Genomic DNA, 16,407 nt, shown 5'->3' with positions numbered 1-16,407 from the left:
ACTGCTGTAATCCATCACATATCTTTATATCTCATACATATGCAGAAGAATAGGGTGACTATTATCATGGGAGACAAATGTTTGATCAGTAGCTCTTCATTAAAGGTCACAGCATTAATGTGAGCCATGTCACACAGTCAGAGAGCTCATTGACTGTCCAGCGGTTGGCATACACGTACATCCGCATTAAAAAAATATATTTTTTATTTTTGCTTGCTTACCACATGAAAACATCATTTTGCTAAGAACTCTAAATTCTCTTCCAGGTATTTCCCAATGGGCCACCCAGTGTCCGTGCATTTCTACTTCCGCTCTGACCAATTCCAGGGCTACCTTGTCAGGCACCACGCCACCAATCTAGCAACAAGCAAGCTGGAGACAATGGAGACCTGGGTAGCACCGAAGAAGATCTTCAAGTTAACCACTCCTGCAAAAAGCACATTCAGCAGGTTGCAGTTTGCAGAGGTGAGTCTGCAAATTGTCTCATGTGTCTTACAGCAAATCTTTTCTGTGTCATTTGTTAGAGTGGATTTGAGTCACAAAATCAATCAGGAAAAATGTTGCCGTAAAACGCCAAGCACGACACACGACTACACACTTTGTGAAGTGTAATGTTGACCTTACACAGTTATGACCTTGCCAAGAAAATCCTTAAAGTTGATTACCATGCCATTAAAGTGGCGCATGTAATGGCCTTGTAAAATGTACATTTATTGAATCCATTCACACTCGTATCACATCGTGTTTATTTGTTGATCCTGAATGTCCTCTCACCTTCACAGTGGAATGCTTGCCTTGATTTACTTTTTCAGTGACGGACCCAGCAGCTAGGGCTGAGGTGACAGCCACAGAGTGTATTTGCAGCATACACAAAATTAGCTGAGTGAATGTAAAGTGACATTTTGCCCGGGTTTGTCACTTAGCTTGCAGCAGGGGTCGCATTCGAAATGTCATCAAATGTATGAATGGATTGGTTTGGTCTGTTGCTGACTGCAGGCCTCGCTTGTGTCTACCTGGACACTCCCAGACTCTGTTTGACCTTTTATGCAAACATCTCAAAGGGAGCAAAAAAGGAAGTTCAGACACCCGGTCGCCATGCAGCTCCCGCTCTCTTAAGCCCCCGTTTGTGTGTCGAGCGTATGAAACCGTGAGTGACGTCCAAGTGATGTGAGCAGTGGCTTTTATCTGGATGCTCAGCCTCACGGAGCGTTCAGTGTCTAGCAGTGTGCAGTGGCTGTCAGTCAGTCTGCTTGTCAGTCTGTCGTACAAAACGAGAACTGAAAGACCTTAAATAAGGCAGCGTGGCATTGTGGTACGAGGGAGATATGACCCCTAATACAAAAGCTATAGACGAGATAAACTATGCGCTTAGCTTAACGTGTTCCCTGATTCCATTCACTTTACAGTAAAGCAAGACAGATAAGTCTTGTCTTTTAACTCTGTATAACTTTTATATTCCATTTTACAGCATGATGGAGTGCAGCAGTTCTAAGTCTGCGCACTTGAAATGAGTGTACCGACTAAAGTTTTACATGACTTGACGTTTATATGACATTCGGAATTATTACCTTGCGCTGGATAAATCAGTCCAATTATTGGACTAATGAAGACGTCCATGAAGGAAGGTAACATTCACCAACAGTTTTAATGTATTATTATTTTTTGGTTGGAAGGAAATTTTGAAGATGTTCAAAATGTTGAGCAAACGTTGTGACCTTGAACAAACCTTGGCAAGCAATCAACATTCGCTACCTTCGCAAAGACACAATACAAGAGCTACACCAAAGGCTACACTTTTATGAAGATAATTTATACTGTCAAACAGATATTGATTTAATGTTTGTTGCGCCATGTTGGAATATTTCTAGTCTTTTGGCTTCTTCATTGAGCCACGTAAGAGGAGCAAAATATTAGACACCAGAAAATCTAACGAAGGTGTTCAAAGTAGCTCACTGTATCATACGATGCACGACAGACAATGACCATGATAATAAATGAATACCCTAGCATTTATTACTTTTAGAAAGGCAGATTTATGGGGGTTAAGAAGTGTCTGGTTAGTGTGCATTGTATTGTACGCTTGCTTCCTTTCATACCCAAAAAACGACGACTCAAAACTTCCAAAAAATAAGCCTAAATTGCCCATTGATGTTAATGGTCGGTTGTCGCATAAATGCCCTGCAATTGGTCGGCGGCCAGTTAAGGTGTACCCCACCTCATACCAAAAATCAATTGAGATAGACTTCATCTCACCTGCAAACCTAATGAGGACAAGCAGTACACAAAGTGTTTGGATAAATGTCGTACCAAGCAGTGAGTTTTCGCATCAATGCACTGTGCAACCCTGAGGAATGATCAATGCGTTTGACCTTATTTAGTTGTAACCTTCGGGTCGATTTGTCAACAATGTTCCTCCTGCTGCCACGTCCAGGCAGGTTGGCTACAATTCTGTGGATCTTACATTTCTGAATCGGTGGCCTACAAGGATCATCAAGCAGAATTGAACTGTTCACACTGACATGGGGAAAAAAATGCTGTTTCATGGGGTGGGGGGGTGGGGGGGAGTTGAACTGACATGCAGTATGTATGAACATAGCCTTAGTTTATAGTATCTTTCAACTCTAATTGTCGACTGTGTAAGCAAAATGTGACTTTCTTAATGAGCTGCAGACGAGCACAATAGCTTGTGGACATTTGTTTTGTCACACCAAATTCCAAACACACGCTGTGAGAAGTGACACTTTTTGGGATGCGCCGGCCGGTACAGAGAGTACTTTGGCTGACTTTGTTATATACTGGAAAACGACTTAGTTTGTTGTTTTGTGAGCTTTATTTTTCTCAGCCATGATTTCCGAATTACATGATCAAATCAGGACAACGCTAATATTTTCCCTCTATCAATTAATTCTCGTCTCTGCTCTTCGGCATGTCTTCCTCATCTATTACTCCACATTGCAACATTGGTAGCCAGCATCCATCCACACCAGCATCCATATGCTTCAGTAGTGTAACCTGCACCTCAGGGGAATCCATCTGACGCCACGGAGAACACCTGTGTTTGATTACATCCACAAAGCAGGGCCACTAATAAGGGTCCAAATGGGGCCCTGGGGGAATGCGTGCCCTGAGGTTTTAAACAGTGCCAGATGCCGACTGTGGCTGTCCAAGATGCTGCCTGATCAAATTGACCTAGCTTAATTAATGGAGGTGTCATACTGTGGGCGCCAGCAAGCCAATGACAAAGAGGAATGGTTTGCAGGGTCATAGAGGGAAAAAAACTGAGAACAGAACACCATTTTTTTTCATAGTCTTATGGTTTTCAATGAGTTCATGGATTGAGTGTCAAGGTTGTGATTTCTAGATATGAATGATGCAAGACTGTCCAGTTGAATAGGATCGCCTGTACTAACGCCACAGCAGTCTCGAGCTATGCTGATGTTAGTGAAAGGGAGAAAATTAAAAAAAATGGACCACAGTTTAAGATAAGGTTACCGGATCAGAATTAGTGGAGCAGAGGCATCTTCTTCTAAGTATAGCTGTAAGTTCAACAAGGTCGTAAGCTTCTGACTTGGTGAGCAAATGAGTGCTGGTTCTAAGCCCAAGCTTATTGGGTTATTGGCACCCAGGGACAGGTTGTATGTGGAGGTCAATGTAAACTGAAATGGGCCAGAAGTTAATCTGCGTTTGACCCATTTTCTGTCTGAAGAAAACATTTCTTGGTTGTAGTGGATTCCTGTACTGCTTGTACCTCCATGAGTGTGAAAGAAAAAGGAAAGAGAGACAAACTAAGGTGAAACTGTTCTAAGGGAAAGTTCATAAACATGTTCAAGTGTGTCCCAAAATTAACTTGACCAGAATGTGAACTGTACTGAAACATGTTTGTGATCCTTATTGTTTGTTTGTTTGTTTGTTTGTTTCCATCCATTCTTGTGTCTGAGTGAGTGCAGAAATGACAAGGGAATTAAACGAACCTCAACAGAAAACAGTTTCCCTCATATAACTGTAATAATGTTTCCACCAAGCCTTCAGTGGTGTCCAACCCCCGGTCTGTGGACCGCATACCGGTCCGTTGGCCAATTTGGATTGAGCCGCACGATTAAAAGAATAAAAACGTACTTTACTTCCAAGGCTTAAAAATATTTGATTTTGAGAGGTGACCAGATGCTCTCTGTTGCGACTCTTAGCGAATGTCAAGATGCTAATTATCTCTGTCATGTAGCATTGATGCTAAATTGAAAAATTATCAAAATGAGTACCAAACAGACGTATTTGGAAAGTTCCTTTGTAACGGGGAAAAGGCACCGTGATGAGACAACACAAGAGCCTGTAACCAAGAAGAAAAAGAAAGGTGCATTGATTTACGGCGACAGATTATTCCCACGCATGAGGCCTGCTGTACGGCGAGCGGCTCTTGATTTAGCCTTATGGTGAGTGAGTTATTCAAAAACTTTATATTTGTTCTATGGTGCCCTGCTATGTTAAGGAGAATGCTGCTAATATAGTTACATAAAAATGTGGCTTCACGTTTATTGTTATATCTTCAAAGTTGATAAGTGTTACCATAGTGACCATATTAAAGCATTGTTGTTACCCTTTTTGTGGTGTTTTTGCTGCTAGTACAGGTACATAAAAATCTGCAGTGGATTTGCATTTGTTGTTGTAGCATTTTACTTAATCAATAAGCAAAACTCCAGGGTTGCCGGCCCACAAAAATTGTGGACTTGTATGAACTGGTCCTTGGCGGAAAAAAGGTTGGGGGACCACTGTTCTATTTAACTCATTCACTGCCATTGACAGCTATAGACATTTTGACTCTTTCTTATTTCTTCTCCATTTTTGTTAAGAGTATGAAAAGCTAGATTTTTTTTGTACATTTAGAACAGATATAAAATTTGTGATTAATCATGAGTTAACTAGTAAAGTCATGCGATTAATTACGATTACAAATTTTAATTGCCTGATGCCCCTAATTTTTAATAATCTTTTTCTTTTTTTAATATTTGTTTTAATTTGTAATAATCTTTTTTATATATATAAGGAAAATATTATAAAAAATTAGGGGCGTCAGGCGATTACAATTTTTTATCGTAATTAATTGCATGACTTTACTAGTTAACTCACAATTAATCCCAGATTTTATATCTGTTCTAATACAATAAATAAATAAAAATCTAGGTTTTCATACTGTCGTTAACAAAAGTGGGAAAATGTTAAACTAATAGAAATAGTCAAAATGAATTTTTGACGTCTATAGCCGTCAATGGCAGTGAATGAGTTAATTTGCATTTGCCATGATACTGTTGGAATCTGTAAACAAATCAGTACAGTTAAGGTTGTTCTGTGTTACCAGCGTGGGGTATGCAGGCAGAATGGCAATAGCTGTGTCATCAATATAGTGTGACTCATAGCTGTGAAACAGTGTGTACTTGCCAATGAATTAAACAAAGAATAAAAAACATTATACAGAGCACTGCTGCATGCTGACATTATCTCCAAACAAGCGACACAGTATGTAAATGTATTTTTCCATGGTGCCTTCCATTATCTTGCCATTTTATTCATATATTCAATTGAAACACAAATGTGACAATTCTCTGCAGTTCCACCAACGTGCAGAGGTATGCCAAAGTGTGTTAAAGAGTTACATAGTATAGGTCAAATATGTTATTACTTTTTGTGGAAATTGCATAAAATGTGTACTTTACCTAAAAAGCTCCCAATTTGGTAGGAGATTGCCGTGAATATCTTCTGGCAATGTTGCCTTCTCGTCTCCCATGTTCTCTCTGCCAATCAATTGAGGATGTAGAGTGCCAAGGAGTCAGCCTTGGATAAACTAATGAGCTACAGAGGTGCCAGACATGGGTTGATTAGCAATTTAAAGAGCACAGAACCAAGGTCCAAGGGGCAGGAATGGCAAAGGTCAGTCAAATAATTGAGATGAAAGTGAGCTGTCTTGCGCACAACACACATGATTCGCTCTCATTCATTTTAGCGATCTATATTTATCATCTACATCCTATTCTTAACTCTCAAAGGATGTAATACAGAGTCCATTCCAGTCAGACATTGATCGTCCAGCAGGGTGAGGATGTGCTAATCAGTTGCTATTGTAAGGATGTGCACTCTTTAAATGTGTCATCCGTCTCACATTTCTGCCAGCACCTCACAGTGTGTGCGCATATTTGTGGGTGCTACCTCCATCTTTTTACGCCCCGCTATCAATATTGATTTTCCGAATCTCATTTTGCGTACAGAAAGGTGTTGCAATCCAGCGCACGTTCCAGTGTGATAAATGCAACCAGCTATCTCCGAACAGAGGATCTGTATTTTCCTCACTCATCAATTACTGCTGCATTTATTAAACCCAGAGAATCCCAGGCGGTGCAAAAGACAAAAGACTCCCATATTTTCATTTTGCCTTCGATGCAGGTTGGCGTGGGTTTGCTTCCCCGCCTGGGAGTCCACGTTTGTCTGTTTGCATGTTTGTGTGAGTGAAAATATATATAAATAAAAAATAATTTTAAAAAACTATCACTGCTTTCCATCCTGTCTCACCATATGCAGTCAAAGACATGGTGTGGAGCTCTGGTAAATTTATATGCATTCCTCCCAGCAACTGTGGACAAACAGACTCCAGTATAAGTAAAAATAAATGTAAAAAATAAAAATCGACTTGTCGGCGTCTGTATACCACAGTCTGTATAACTAGCTGTGTGCAGGCTTGGGCTGTTTGATGAAAAATGCATGCTGAAGATTATTTCCCGTGATAATTCAGCCCGGGTGTTGCTTATCTTAATAGTATGGTGAAATGGTGATGCAGTCTGTTGCTGCCTTCTGTTCACTTGAGGGAATTCATACATCCCCGTCTCTTACAGTTGTCTCTCCTCTTTCCTCTTTCCATTTTTTTTTGGTCAGATCGGGACAGAGTGGGACGCCAAAGAACGAATTTTCCGAAATTTTGGCGGCCTGATGGGCCCCATGGATGAGACGGTGGGAATGCAGAAGTGGGCAAAAGGACCTAACGTTACAGTAACGGTCGTATGGATTGACCCAACCAACGTCATCGCGGCCACCTACGACATTCTTATCGATGCGACCGCTGAGTTCACCCACTACCGACCGCCGCTCAACCAGCCTTTGCGTCCTGGTGTTTGGAGTGTCCGCATCCTGCACCACTGGAGCCCTGTGGCGGAGATGCGCTTCCTTATCGCCCCTTTGGCCTATAACAAGCACCTGCCTATACGACAAGGTGAGAGAGCCTTTTATAACATTTACTACTATCAGTGCTGTGATGTTTTTAAAAAGGCCGATGCCAGTGCTGATAATATGTCCAGCCAATAATCGGTCTGTCCTTACAAAATGTATTTGTTTTGTAATGAAGAGGCCACTTCACTTTTTAAGTGTTCCAAAATACTTAGCAATTCATAAACAGTTTTGGAACGTTACTTTATAAAAGTAATTTGTTATAGTTACTTATTACTTGCTCAAAAAATTTAACTGAATTAGTAATTGAATTACTTTATAATAAAAGTAACTTGTTACCAGGCATAGTAGCTATTTTCACTACTTAAAATCTCTCTCTCTCTCTCTCTCTCTCTCTCTCTCTCTCTCTCTCTCTCTCTCTCTCTCTCTCTCTCTCTCTTTATATATATATATATATATATATATATTATATTATATTATTATATTTTTATTTTTTTTATACAAAGATTTCAAATTATGTCCAGGCGAGGTTTACATTGATTTTTGTGAATATTTATGTGAATATTATGTCTCATCAAATGTGTTGGAACGTTACTTTATAAAAGTAATTAGTTATAGTTACTCATTACTTGCTCAAAAATATAACTGAATTAGAATTAATTTATAAATAAAAGTAACTCGTTACCAGGCATTTTCACTACTTCATATATATATATTGTATATATATATATTGTATATTATTACATTATATTATATTTATATTAGTAGTTTTTTTTTATACAAAGATTTCAAATTATGTCAAGGCTAGGTTTACATTGATTTTTGTGAATATTTATGTGAATATTATGTCTCACTCCAAAACGACAGATATCATATATGTTCTACCACTGCCAATTACTACAGCAATCAGAATAATAATAAAAAATAAAAGATACAGGATGTAGGCCTATGGTGATTTGTGGCATATATGTCGCCTATAGCCTACATAATTTGTGGACAGTTCTAGTACAGACCGTTAAGAGAAATACAATTGTTGGCGCTATTAATGATTTTTTTTTTTAATAGACTCGCACACGACTGCGCAACCTACTGTAAGCTTTTTTCAAGCCTCGAAACTAATAAATCAATTGTAACACAACGCATTTAACGTACAATAATAATAACCGCGTTTTAAATATGGGGAAAATAATTGGTTAATTACTCCATTTGTGAAAAAAGAACGGATTAATTATTATTCCCAACACATCAACACAAGTGAGCCTTGAGTTACTTTTACACAATGAAGCTCCTGCAGACTGCAGTTGTTTGTCCTAGATTCACTCTTGATAACCCAAACGAGACACTCATATATAATAAACACGGGTGTTGAACAACAGCACATTTAAGCCTTCGAAACCCATGACACACTTAAGTCAATGAGCAAACATGGATAAAAGAAAGAGCATCGCTGCTGGGCTCGTTTAACGGCCAGTGTTCTTGAAGTCGCGAGAGTTCTGAAATATGCTTTATGTCGTTTTGTTTTAAATAATCACACTGAGCTAAGGATAGAGAACAATAATAAATAGAGCTTCTGTTTATGTCTGAGCAAAGCCATCAATGGATTGTTAATTTTTTTTAAATAAAAAATGTTTATATGAAGACGTGAGGTTAAAACGCTAATTTGTTTTGGTAGTTTTAGTCTTTTTTACTTAACCGTATTTGACTTAACCGATGAGCACTGTTGATTTGCATTTGAGGTGGCTTAAAAGCAAATTATAAAGAGCAAAAGTAGGGGAGCCCAAAAATCACAAAATAAGCATTCCTATTGCTATTTTCTTAAAAGTAATTCAATGTTCATTGAATCATTTTGTTAAGACAGACACGCATCTCATCAAAAATGACTTAAATATGAATTTATGATATTTACATGCACTTTACATATAGAGACTGCAAATATTTATCTGCATTTGCATACGCTTCCTTTGAAAAATGGCAGGTTGTAACGTTGCAGACATGTTTTTTGATTTTGTAGTTTGGAGCGCTGTGTGTTTTGAAGAAGCTTTACTGTTTGTGCTTCTAAGCGCCTCCTTCCGCACGCTGGTTATTTACTGCCATGTCTGGCAACCTCTTACATGCTGTGCCAGTAAAAGTTAACAACGTGACCCTCTACCTGCTGGCTTAGTGATTTAGGCACCTGTGAAAAAAAAAAAAAACTTACTTTGGGCCCCGCCACGTCAATGCTTGAGTACACACACAACTACATGAAGTCACTAGTGCACAAACTCTGCTCCTGTCATGGCGTTGGGCATCTCATCAGATGGAGCACCTCCATGTCTGACTGCTTTTTTCTTTTTTTCTTTTTTGGTGTCACCAACTCATGAAAAGCGCTGATGTCTGCTCACATGCGGGTGTTACAGAGTTTGTGTTCCGCAAGCAAGCTTGAAAGGGATGGCTTGCACCCCAGTTAGAGAACCAGTGAGGAATTTACAGCTTGACTTGGAGCTCAGGGTGGAAAAGGTGATTTAAGGAGCAATTATGTTTTTGACATTTGAAGGACTCGACTGTCATGAGAACAATGACTAACGAGCCACCTTGTCTGTCTTAAATAAGACAACACAGTGTTGATTTGATGTAACAAATAGGGATGTTTGATACCTTTTTTTTTCCAACGTAGGGATGTAACAATAATCGCGATATTAAAATTGCCACAATATTGACGTCATCATGCTACGATATTTAAAGCTCATCTCCATAAAAAAAAAAAAAGTTACTTTTCACCTGCTTCAGCTAAGCACAGCATTATGAACTACATAGACTATGATACTTTACGCTGCTGAGCCAATTGTAACATAATGCGGTGCATTGTTTACAAAGTAATTCAAGATGGCGGAGGGCGGCGACTATACTGGCATAGTGGCATGGATATAGCAGAAAACTCAAAGGTCGATATATCGTCACCCTCTTAAAATAATTGCCTTAGTCTTTTTTTTTTTTTTGCAAAAATTCTTTTTGGGCCTAAATCATCTCCTCATGATACAAATGGTAAAAAAAAATTGTGTTTCCTGAAAAATCTGAGAAAATTACTTAGGCAATTATTTTAAGAAGGCGTCGATATAAAGTATTATGAGCTTTTTTAATATTCCCAACACCACCACAATATTGTGATCATTATCGTAACGTGAGGTTCATATCGGGATAATATCCTATTGTGACATTTGTATATTAGTACATCCCTATTGTGAGTACTCACGTACTGATGCCACTTTTGACTATGACTTTTGATATATAAAATTTCCACACAAAAAAAGAAGATGACAGATAATTTTAAAATAAGGCCTATTTATCACAATACAGTGTTCCCTTGCTATAATGTGGTTCATATTTTGTGCGATTTTGCTTCTTTCTTTCCTTTACAATAGTGTACCTATTTTTAAAACCTAAGAAGGTTTGCTAATTGTGTTTAAACAAGAGAGAAATGTGACAAAATGTTAATGCCTGTCTAAGAAAAGTGTATTAAGTGTGTGGTTAGGGGCTTTACAGCCTTAAAACATATTGAATAAATGTAAAAAATGCTACTTAATACTTAGCGTAATTCACCTATTCAGTATTTTTTGGAACGTAACCTCAGCAATACATGAGGCAACAATGTATAGCATATTACATGGAAATGTTGTATTCTAATGTTTAATTTTGAGTTCATAAAACGGCCATTATCAGCCGCTGTCGTGGGTATCAACACATTGAAACTATCGTAGTAACCAACATTTAAAACGACGATTTAGAGCCAGGGCAACAAAATGTATTCATATTTATTTCATTATTGCAACATTTTCTTTTTGAGGGAGTTGGGGGTTAAGTGCGACTCCAGGGAAGGTTTTTATTTATTTATTTATTTTTTGCTGTACTAGAATAAAATGTTAATTGCACATCCACTGCAGTAGCTGGCTGTGGCACTTTCATTGTCACAGAATACACAAGGAGTATTAGTTGAGTTGGACTTACAACAATTCTATAGACCAGGGGTGTCAAACATAAGTTAAAAAAATAAAAAATAGTAGTCGGACCAATTAATCAGCTGGCCACAATCAAAACATATAAATTCATAATTTCACAAGCAATCCTCAGATGAGCAATGCAATTTGTACATGGAATTGAGCAACGTGAATTCATTGATAGTATGATAAGGATTTTGTATATACATATATATTGTTGTTTGTCTTAAATTGTTGTAACGATTGTGTGTTTTTGTTGCCCCTGAGGCCAGGTCACTCTTGGAAAAGAGATTTTCAATCTCAATGAGTTTTTTTAACTGGTTAAATAAAGGAATGAATTGCCCTGGATGTCATTATTTTACATACCACCTATAGTTAAAAGTTTGTTTAAATTATATATTTTTTAAACATAGACTGACATAAACGTGTTAAATAAGACACAAATTAAATTGCTGGTAACATAAACACATATGACAAGGATTAACGTCCTTATAACTTCATTAACTGTGCCACACAATGCATTCTAAGAACAATATATATGCAAAACGGGTAGCTGCAACAAATCCGTAACTCAAGCAGGCAAAATTTTGCTGTGGATCATTTGCATTTGTGTGATTTTTTTGGGAACAATATATTTACAGTTGAGCTCCTTAATGTAGGGCTAACCCACAAATAGCGAAAGTTTGCTTATAATTGACGTCAATTGTTTTTGAGTTATATACCATGATTTTAACGATCCAGCCCGCTTAGTAATGTATTTTCCTCCATGTGGCCCTTGAGCTAGTATGAGTTTGACACCCCTGCTAAAGACAAATTATACCTAAACTGTACAAGAGCTAGCATAACTGAAAATATGCAGCATCCAATACTTTGAGATAAATTTTCGTCTACCTTTAGTCTTCTGTTTTGGGATTTTTTTTATGGCTATTTTTTGACTTTTTTGCTATAAATTTTTGTACATTTTGTGTACATAATTTTTGGGGGGATTTCTTTGTTATTAGACATTTTATGGATCATTTTTGAACATTTTCTTTTCTGCCTCTTTTTTTTTAATGAATGTTCTGACCTTTTTAGCAATTCCAAAGATATTTTATGGTAAACTTCTGCCTTTCTTCTTTAGTTTTTGGACATTTTATGGTGACATTTTGAACATTTTCTTTCCTGCATTTTTTAAAATAAATTTTCAGACATTTTTTTTCAAGTTTGTGTACATTATATGGTAATTTTCTGATCGCATCTTCCTTCTAGGACATTTTATGGTCACTTTTTTGACATTTTTATGTATTTTTAAAAACTTTTGCTTTTACCTTTTGTCTCTCATTTTTGCTAACTTACAAATTTGGACTTATACATTTTTGGGAAATATTATTTTTTTCCCATCTAAATCATTAATTAATTTAAAAAATATTTTATTTAAAAAATTGAATTAGCACTTAGGAACTTGTCCTCATGGGAAATGAGGTCTTCCTTCAGGCATAACATTACCGCTTTTGTCCATATGGCGCCGCCATAATCAACGTAAACTGAAAGTTCCATAGTGTTTCTTTAAATAAATATGTACAAAAAATAATTTCTACAAATTTTTTAGAGATCCACAGGGAGCCACAGGTTGCAGACCGCTGAATTATAATACAGTCACAACAGAGAGTTGGGGGGAGGGCGCGAAATAATGCCTTCTTCCTGTTGGGGCGGAGTGCAACAAAAAATATTTAAGCCCTGCTTTAAAGATAAAAGACTGATCACACTTCTCTTTGTTCTCCGCTGTGTTTCTCCAGAGGACACTCTGAAGCTGCACAACGGGCCACCCAAGAACAGCTACATGGAGCAGAGCTTCCACGGCCTCAACCCGGTGCTCAACATCCCCATCAGCCTGGGCTACGTGGAACAGGCCAAGAGGAACGCCGCCCTGACCGGCCCGGAGCTGGAGCACTGGGTCGACAGCCTTGTGGGCGAGCTGTGGGAGGCGGCGGACATCTGCGCCGTGGGCCCGACCGCCTGCCCCGTCATGCAGGCCTGCCCCAAGAACGCTTGGAGCTCCCTCAGCCCCGACCCCAAATCCCAAATGAGATCGCCGCATGCTGATGGGCGCATCAGGTAGCAGCGAGGCCTCCAGCTGGACAGGAGGCCGCAAGATTCACTGTTGATTTTTTTTTTTACATTTATTTATGGGCTTGGTTGCAGTTGCTGGAGGGAGGGGGGAAATGCTCTCCTTCTGTCTCGGGAGACGAAGGGAGCATACGAAGGTGATCAATGTTAGCGACGTCCACCCTGCTTTTATGGGACTATGCCGTCTTTGCTGTTTCACTTTCACAATGTATTTATTTGTCTTCTCATGTGAGTTTTACTGTGATCAAATTCAAGCATTTATTTTGCTGCTCAATGAATTCTGAGATTGGTGAGCTACCAGATGAGCTTATGTGCCTCCCAAGGTTTATGTCAGCATAAATATCCGAGGTAGCGAAAGGTTTATTTTGATACGACTCCAACAAGAACCAATATTCACTGCCTTTGAGAGAGTTAGGAACACGTTATCTCCTGAAGAAGTAAATTACTGTCAAATGTAATCAGTAGAGTCAAGTAGTGATTTTGACTTGTTTGAATTGAGTGCCTGATCAGTCACAAATACGTAGAGGAAGGCAAAACAAAGGCGTTCTCAGCTCAATTTAAACTGTGAGAACAAAATTTAACTCAGACAGTTTTGGGTTTAGCGTTTGTTAAATATGTGGTAGCATTTTAGGATTTTTCTTTAACAAAAGGCAGATGTTTTTGCTAATAGGACAAATAATTTGCTGTTATGTCCAATTCGCTTTTCTTACCAGCCTGCCTCAAACTTGAAACACAATAATTCCAAGCTGACCTTAAATGTTGCCATCTTTTTTTTTTCCAGATCATTTCCGTGACACTTTATGTTGTACAGAATTTCACAAAAGAAGTCTCAAAATTGTGTAAATGAAGGTCCATGAGTCGCTATTTATTTTAAGTTTATATTAATACTAATATTTTTAGTCAATGACTAAATAATCGCGACGCTGCCTTGGCAGCATGATAAATAGTTTGTTTGTTTTTTCTTTTGTTAGTTTTTTTTGTAAATGCTGCCTTTATTTACAAAGGCCAACAACCCCAACATATACTGTACCTTTTTACGGCCCACACGTGTCAGTAAATGTTGTCGTGTCAGAATAGATCTTCTTGTCTTGGTTTGCCAAGAGAAAGCAACTCTTAACCCAAGGGGTTAAAGGTCAGCTTCCTAGTGACCTCAAACATTTGGACGAGGAGAAGCTCTTCAGTGTCTACTGCTTCCCGTGAGTGGTTGTGCTCTTCATGCTGTGACAATTATCGTGATCATATTGTGTCCTCATTGCAAAAATGCTCATTTACAAACTGTATCTACATTAAAACTATTTTAGCTGTCATCAAGACAATCCCTGATAAGGTCATGACCTCAACACACTGAGCAACTGGAGCCAATTTGGTTTCAATCTGTCTGTCAACAATGTTTAGTTACTAACAGGCAAGTGTGGAACCCCCCCCCCCCCCCAAAATCACCCCCCCCCCTCCCCCAAAGGTTGATTTAGAGATATTACTGTTCATTAATGTCAAGTTCACCTTCCCCTTACCATAAAGCACACATTCCGCCCCCACCCCCACCCCCCCCCCTCGCACGGCAACACTGGAGGGGTTGATTTATAAAGTACAATTTGTTGCTGTCCATTGGTTGGCTCCTATTTCTATTCCTATTCACAGCCAATACTCAATGCATTGCATTGGCCACGCTTATGTATGTAAATTTAATGGCAGTTTTGGTGAAAGGATCATTACAGTATAATAGGTGTAACTCACTGTAAGAGTCCTATTTTGTAACACAAATGATCAACAATGAAACAAATGTATAAAAGTATTTTGTACTGAAGTATTGTGTAAAAGACGCTGTATGTGTAAATACATTTATGGTGAAATGACATTGATCAATAAGGAGTTTTTGATGAGGGCGAAGAGAGTGCTTCGTTGGTGTTTGTTGATCAAAGTACATAACCTGCTCCAATGTTGGGGCCTGTTTGCCTCTCAGAGAAAATCTAACGGCGGATTGTTGTTGTTCTTGCTTGAATGTATTGTCGAGCAACTGTTGCACAAATTTCTCTGAACTCCCCGCCCATCATATTTGTGTTATTTTTTCTGGGGAGGCTCTGTGTGCCTTAGCTGACTTTTAGAACCTTCTCTGTCCCATTCAAAATAATTTTTTACCTGATGTGATGGTGAATATCAAGACTGGTACTGCAACGCCAAAATAAAAAAATAAAAAGATGTCTGCTGTTGTTGTATATATCATCAGGCCTTCTGTCTTTATCTGCTTTTATTTGTCTTCCTGCGGGGAGATTTGTTTTGTTGACCGTGACTGGCTTGTCTTACTTTCTCTTGACTGCTTTTTTTAAATAAAATTTAATGGACAAACTGCTTACGCTGTCTCTGTGTGCTAAATATGATAGAAGTGTGTGTTATTGAAAGGAAATTTGATGAGAACATATCCTGTCAAAACTTTTTTGAAACGTCTTAAAGGCATGAAATTCAAAATAAGTGAAAATCTGAGGAAAAGGAAACAATAATTTACCTCTTTGAACTTTAAATATATTTTCTTTGTAGTGTATTCAATTGAATTTAAAATGATTTGCAAATTAAAAAAAATTGTTTACAATGTTCTAACTTCATTGGAATTTGGGTTTGTCGATGCACATCTATGTATGATTTAGAAGATAAAAAGTTGAGCGAATAAATTTATTTTAAATGGTCATTTTGGGCTTTCATTATTCAAGACTTACATGATAACTTTAAGTACATCATAAGCTGAGTTTTCACCAAAAGCAGTATATCCACCCTTCCATTTTCTATATACTGTGCTTGTCCTCATCAGGTTTGCAGTGCAGCTAGAGTTCACCCAAGCAGACACTGGGTGAGAGGACAATTGCAGTGCACTTTGATAAGAAGGTCTGCTCATTCCGATTCTGATCAAAACTAAAGACTGGTGGGACGGATTGATTTTATTTTTAATGACGGGAAAAAAATCTTTGGCCCAGGGTACATTTGCAGCCCGCCAACCATTTTTCAGCGGCCCATGGCATATATATTATATATATATATATATATATATATATATATATATATATATATATATATATATACACATTTGATAGAGAAGGTACTAGTATTTAATTAATGTTATATTCTGTAGAGCTTCTCT

At 38.1% G+C, this 16,407-nt stretch overlaps 1 protein-coding gene across 1 annotated transcript in view; it reads left to right on the top strand.

The window, feature by feature from the left end:
• xylt1 (xylosyltransferase I) overlaps positions 1-15,626 on the top strand; it is an 89,091-nt gene extending 73,465 nt beyond the window's left edge. Inside the window, exons 9-11 of the mRNA XM_086083432.1 lie at positions 267-465; positions 6,916-7,249; positions 12,950-15,626. Coding sequence (XP_085939558.1) covers positions 267-465; positions 6,916-7,249; positions 12,950-13,272 — 856 coding nt within the window. The 3' untranslated portion in view covers positions 13,273-15,626. The remainder of the gene's footprint in view (positions 1-266; positions 466-6,915; positions 7,250-12,949) is intronic.
• The last annotated feature ends 781 nt before the right edge of the window (positions 15,627-16,407 follow it).

The sequence above is a fragment of the Leptonotus elevatus genome, chromosome 8, assembly GCF_054856555.1.
Source record: "Leptonotus elevatus isolate MCC_2025b chromosome 8, RoL_Lele_1.0, whole genome shotgun sequence".
Classification (NCBI taxonomy): Eukaryota; Metazoa; Chordata; class Actinopteri; order Syngnathiformes; family Syngnathidae; genus Leptonotus; species Leptonotus elevatus.
Note: the sequence above shows the minus strand (reverse complement) of the source record. Positions and strands in the feature narration are given on the sequence as shown.